Source organism: Empidonax traillii, unplaced genomic scaffold (genome assembly GCF_003031625.1).
Source record: "Empidonax traillii isolate 1590-97213 ecotype Southwest subspecies unplaced genomic scaffold, ASM303162v1 scaffold5401:size8419, whole genome shotgun sequence".
In the NCBI taxonomy this organism is placed as follows: Eukaryota; Metazoa; Chordata; class Aves; order Passeriformes; family Tyrannidae; genus Empidonax; species Empidonax traillii.
The window spans coordinates 1-6157 of NW_020960594.1; the positions used below are offsets into that span (position 1 = coordinate 1).

A 6157-nucleotide genomic window follows, 5' to 3' on the forward strand; every position below is an offset into this window, starting at 1 on the left:
TTTCCCACATTTCTTTCCCACATTTCTTTCCCACCTTGGGTCTGTCCCCTCGTTAACAGCCTCTCTGTTAATTGCTCTGAGTGTGGCCCACCCAGGCCCGTGTCCTGGTCTCAGGGTGCCCTGGGCTGTCTGTCTGTGTGTCCTGGGACGTGTCCCTGGGCTCCGGGAAGGGGCTGCATTCCAGACTGGCCCATCTGCCTCTCTGTGTTCTCCTGGGGGTTGTGAAAGCTTGGCTGGAGGAGCAGGTCAGGGGTCTGGCTCTGCTCGGCCACGGCCGTGTCCAGCACTGGATTTTGGGGCTGTTCCTGGCGAGGTCTGGGAGCTCTTGCGGCTGTGGGGAGGTGGCGAAACCTGCTATTGCAGGAGCGTGTTCCCTGGGGAGGTGTGGAAAGAGGAGGAGAAGGGCCAGAGCTCTGCTCCTGCCCCAGCCCCTGCAGCCTGTAGGAAGCCTTGGGGTGTGCAAGCATCCCTGTGCCACTGGGAATGGGCTCAGTCTGGGAATGATAAGTGGCATTGGGGAAGAAACAATGAACCCGTGCCCGGTCTGTCCGTCCCATGACCGGGAGGCAGCCGGGTCTGTGGAGCTGGTGCTGCTCCTCAGCACAGCAGGGCTGGGTGGGCACAGACAGGGGAGCTGCTCCCCTTGGGTCCAAGGGCCTGGAGAGCCCTCATGGCCTGGGGAGCCCTTGAGTGCTGGGGAGCCGTTGTGTCCCACGTCTCCGTGCGGATCTTGGGGCCGCCGGGATGTTGCTGGTGCCGGCTGGGAATATTGAAACAGGTCCCCTTCCTCCCCTCAGCCCGTGGACCCAGTCAAGCACCCAAGGGGTTCAGTGGCAACATCCTTGCTCTTCTTTCCTCTTCCTTCTTCCCTGTTTTCTCCTCCCTCTTCCTGCAGCAGCCGTGCTCCAGCTGTGCTGGGTACAGGGGCTGTGCCAGGGGTGCGGTCGCCCTGTCCCCTGTTCCAGGGGGGTTTGGCTGCCCCTGCCTCGTCCCTCGTGCCTTGCCAGGATGATCCCAGTGACTGGGCGTGTGTTCCCTTGCAGAGGACGATCTCCCTGGGGGCAGGGGACAGGCAGGTGATCCAGACTCCCATCAACGACTCGCTCCCCGTCAGCAGCTGCAGCGTGGCCCTGCTGTTCCGCCAGCTCGGTGAGACCCGGCCCCACACTTGCCCCTCTGGGAAGAGGGACTTCTCCAGCCCTGGGGGGTGGGTCAGGGGTCTCTGGAGGGGTGGAGGAGGGGTCCCACGTTTCTGAGTGCCCTCCTGTGCCCTGCCAGGCATCACCAACGTGCTGTTCCTGTTCTGCGCGGCGCTGACCGAGCACAAGATCCTGTTCCTCTCCAGCAGTTACCAGCGGCTGACGGACGCCTGCAGGGCTCTCCTGGCTCTCATGTTCCCCCTCAAGTACAGGTGAGGGGTCCCTGAGCCCCCCGACCCTCCACCCTGTGCCGGCTCATCTGCCTCCCAGTGGGACTGGTGAATCTCCCAGCCCTGCCTCCCCCCTCTCCAGGCGGGATGGGCTGAGCTGGGAAATGTTCTCTCCTCCCTGGTGACCAGGACAGCACCCAGGGAAGGGCTGGAGCTGTGCCAGGGCAGGCTCAGGTTGGATCTCAGGGAAGGGTCCTTCCCCCAGAGGGTGGTTGGCACTGAACAGGCTCCCCAGGGCAGTGGGCACAGCCCCAAGGCTGCCAGAGCTCCAGGAGGGTTTGGATGATCCTCTGAGGGACAGGGAGGGATTGTTGGGGTGTCTGTGCAGGGCCAGGGGTTGGATCAATAATCCTTGTGGGTCCCTTCCAACCCAGGATATTCCATGATTCCATAAGCAGGAGTAAGGTGTTCTCAGCAGTGTTCCCTGTTCCTGGCTGAGGCAGCTCCTGGCAGAGGGAAGCAATCCCATGAGAGTATGGGATGTGATCCAGGACTGTGCAGTCACCCCGTGGTGATGCCAGATGGGAGAGGCCAGAGGTGCTTCTACCTCCAGAATCCATCCCCTTTCCTTTCTCTCAGTGGGATCAAATTATAGAGTTATGGAAGCATGGAGTCCCAGGAGGGTTTGGGTGGGAAGGAACCTTAAAGCCTGTCCACTGCCACCCCCTGCCATGGGCAGGGACACCTTCCACCAGCCCAGGTTGCTCCAAGCCCCGTCCAACCTGGCCTTGGGCACTTCCAGGGATCCAGGGGCAGCCACAGCTTCTCTGGGCAACCTGTCCCAGGGCCTCCCCACCCTCCCAGCCAGCAATTCCTTCCCCAATATCCCATCTAACCCTGCCCTGCGGAGCCGGGATCAGGGCTGGTGCCCGGGTTTGGGTGCTGAGCAGGGCTCGGGGCTGCGCTGAGGCTCTTTCTGGTTGCAGTTTCACCTACGTGCCCATCCTGCCCGCCCAGCTCCTGGAGGTGCTGAGCACCCCCACCCCCTTCATCATCGGGGTCCACTCCATCTTCCAGTCGGAGACGCAGGAGCTGGTGAGACACCGTGATCCCTGTTCCCTGTGCCAGGGCAGTGCCAGGGTGGGGTGACCCAGGGTGGGGTGACAGCAGGCTCGGGTGGCATCAGGCATCATCCTCGGGGTGCCCAGGGCCACAGGCTCCGTGTGCTCAGCCTGGGATGCATCCAGGTGTCCTCGTGAGCCTGGTGGGGATGGCTGGGTCCAGTGGGGATGGCTGGGTCCAGTGGGGATGGCTGGGTCCAGTGGGACCTGTGGGATTGGGAAGCCAGGCCTTGTCCCACGCTGTGCTGCCCTTCCAGCTCGATGTGGTGATCGCGGATCTGGATGGTGGGACTGTGAACGTTCCCGAGTGTGTCCACATCTCCCTACTCCCCGAGCCCCTGCTCCAGCAGACCCGGGAAGCCCTTTCCATGGTAAGTGCCGCAACATTCCCTCCATCCCTGGGGTGCCAGAACGACACACATGTCCAGGGAGCTGGGAACGGAGTTGGGGCTCCTCTGAGAGCAGGGTTCACACCTTGGGGTTCTCCTGATCCTGTCACAGGGACCATTCCCAATCCCGATCCGATGATGCGTGGCAGTGCCAGAGGGGGTTCCTCTGCCAAAGGTTTCTGGGAATGGGCAGGCTGGCTCCCAGCCCATGGGCAGGAAGCAGCTGTGGCCCTGCAGCCCTTCTGGCTGTTCCCGTGTTCCTGGTGCTCCAGAGCGTGCCCAGGGCACTGTGCCCAGCCCACACTGCAGCTCTGGCTCCTCGGGGGCACTGGGGGGGAAGATCTCCCTGGCAGAGCCGGAGGGGTTCCCCCTCCCCTGGGATCCCCACTCTGCCAGCAGTGATTCCCAAGGAAGGGTCAGACCATGAGGCTTCCCGTGCCTGATCCCTGGTGGTTTGTCTCCAAACCCCTCAGCGCTTTTCCAGGGGGACTGTGGGGTCTCTCGGGAGCTCTCCTTGGCTTTTCCTGCCGGGAAGAAAGCTGTGTGTGTTCCCCGTGCAGGTCCTGGACCCGGAGCTGGAGGTGGCTGATCTCGCCTTCCTCCCTTCCACCATTTCTGCCTCTTCCCTCAAGATGCAGGTGAGTGGGGAGGCCATTCCTAATGGACATCCCTCCCATCTCCTGGGCACGATTCCAGGCTATCTCCATCCTGGTGTCACTGGCACTGCCCAGGGGTTCATGGCCAGGGCCGGAGGCACACATGGAACGTTTGGGCCCTTCAGCAAATCCTGGGGCTGTGAGAGCTCCTTCTCCTCCCTGCACAGCATCCAGGGGGCAGAGCAGTGACTCCATTCTGCTGTGCTCCATTTTCCCTGGAATCCTTGCTGTGTTTCCTCCCCTGACCCAGTGGGTTGATTCCCTCACCTCGGCGTGGGGGGGAAACTCCTGCCCTGGGAGCTGCCTCATCCACACCCTGTCCCACCTCGCCGTGACCACTCCGTGAGCTCGCTGTCCTTCCCTTGCCAGGACAAGGAGATCCGAGCCGTGTTCCTGCGCCTGTTTGCACAGCTGCTGCAGGGCTATCGCTGGTGCCTGCACATCATCCGCATCCACCCCGAGCCCGTCATCCGCTTCCACAAGGTGTGTGCGGGGCCTTTTCCAGGGGGAGGCTGGGCAGAACTGGGAGGAGTTGGGCTATGACAGCTGAATTAAAAAAAAAACAATTCCGGGTTTCCAGCCGGTGACCTTCGCGACATCCCTCCCCTGGCCCACCTGCATCCCGTGTTTGTCCTTGAGCGTCCCGAGGTCTCTTGGATCGGGCAGCACTTCCCTGGTCGTGCCCTGGAGTGCTCGGATGCTCCACAGCCCTGTCCCTGCTCCTGCAGCCAGGGCAGCTCCGAGGCTCGGGGAGGAGGGGGCCTGGAGCTGGGGGGTTTTGAGATCTTGGCACTGGGGAGGCCTCCCTGGAATCCTGGGGGCAGTTCTGGGCCCCTCACACAAGAGACACGTGGAGGGGCTGGAGGGTGTGCAGGGCAGGGAAGGGAGCTGGGAAGGGTCTGGAGAACTCCTGAGGGAGCTGGGGGAGCTCATCCTGGAGAAAAGGAGGCTCGGGGGGGACCTTCTGGCTCTGCAAGTCCCTGCCAGGAGGGGGGAGCCGGGGGGGGTCGGGCTCTGTTCCCAGGGAACAGGGACAGGATGAGAGGGAATGGCCTCAAGCTGTGCCAGGGGAAGTTCAAATTGGATTTTAGGGAAAATTTCCTTGTGGAAAGGGTGGTGAGGCCTTGGCAGGGGCTGCCCAGGGAGGTTTGGAGTGCCCAGCCCTGGAGGTGTCCCAGGCAGGCCTGGCCGTGGCACTCAGTGCTCTGAGCTGTTCCTGTACCCCTGAGTCCTTTTATCCCTGTGCCCATGTCCTTGTGTCCTGCCTCTGCACCCTGAGGTGACCCTGGTGCTCTTCCCTTGCCCCCCCTGTCCTGCTGCTCCTGTCCAGAGGTTCAGGTTTCCGTGCAAACCCTGTCCCTGTGCCCAGCTGGGCCGGGCAGGAGGTGGCACCGTCCCAGTGCCACCCGGGTGCGTGTCCTTCGCTCCATGTCACCCCATGCTGATGGCACACGCTCTCCCCCTGCAGGCAGCGTTCCTGGGGCAGCGGGGGCTGACGGAGGACGATTTCCTGACCAAGGTGTTGGAGGGCATGGCCTTCGCCGGCTTCGTCACCGAGCGCGGGGCCCCGTATCGCTCCATCGACCTGTTCGACGAGGTGAGCTGTCCCCCCTCCCCAGCCATCCCACTGGGCCCTCCCTGCCCTGGAGCACTGGCTGGGATCAGCTGTGACACTGGGGACAGAGGGGGCCGTGGAAGGGCTCCCCTCAGCTGCTGTCTCGTCCCCAGCTCGTGGCGTACGAGGTGAAGCGCATGCGGGCGGAGGAGGGGAACAAGCAGAAAATCCTGCGGCACATCAAGGAGCTGGCGGAGAAACTGTACAAAAACGTGAGTCTTGGAGACCCCAGGGCGGGGCTGGAAGGTGCTGGGAGGGTACAGGGCAGGGAAACCAGTCAGAGCCCTGGTCGCTCTCGCCTCCCTCCATAAGCTCTTGGGGCATGATCCTCTTGCCCCCTGCACTGTGACCCTGGTGTGAGCTGTTCCCAGGAGAGGGATTCCCTGCTTTTATAGAATCCCAGAATCCCTGAGGTTGGAAAAGCCCTCCCAGCCCATGGACCCACCCTGTGCCCCATCCCCACCTTGTCCCCCAGCCCCGAGCACTGAGTGCCACGGCCAGGCCTGCCTGGGACACCTCTGTTGCATGACGACCTGGTCCGGGAAGGGTACGGTGACTACGTCTTAGTCACTCGGGCCATTAACTCACAGACATCAATGTGGTGGGTGGTAAAATGGCGTTTATTAGTTTGTAACACGGCCTTTTATAAGGTTTAGTTACATTGTCACTTCCGTCTGCTTACGTTATCTCCTAGCTACTATTGGCTGTCAGGCATTGGAGGGGATTGGTCCCTTTCTTTCCATACATCCCGAAATCTTCTGAACGCCAGGCCCTGTCTGCCCACATTTCCCCCCTCTCCATGCCGTATAAAGCAGGCTATAATCTAAGAAGTGCAAAATACTGTCATAGAGGTCATAGAGGTCAAAAGTTTTTAAGGCTCAACAAGTGGCTTAAAGGAAGCCCTAGAGAGGTAGAGAGAAGTGTCTTAACACTGAGGTATAGAATTGTGAGTTAGTGCAAAACTGTGTGGAACTACTTTGGTTTAAGGCATTATTTACAGCATTTGC

The 6157-nt window shown here is 61.5% G+C and overlaps 1 protein-coding gene across 1 annotated transcript; it reads left to right on the forward strand.

Annotated features, from left to right (window-relative positions):
* Nucleotides 1-1043: 1043 nt before the first annotated feature.
* Nucleotides 1044-5362, forward strand: LOC114073122 (myotubularin-related protein 5-like; the record flags this gene model as incomplete). The annotated part of the gene is made up of 8 exons (XM_027910911.1): nt 1044-1149; nt 1279-1411; nt 2356-2464; nt 2748-2861; nt 3440-3517; nt 3905-4018; nt 5004-5132; nt 5264-5362. Coding segments are annotated over 8 exons (882 nt in total), but the record flags the coding sequence as incomplete, so codon positions are not given.
* Nucleotides 5363-6157: the final 795 nt, after the last annotated feature.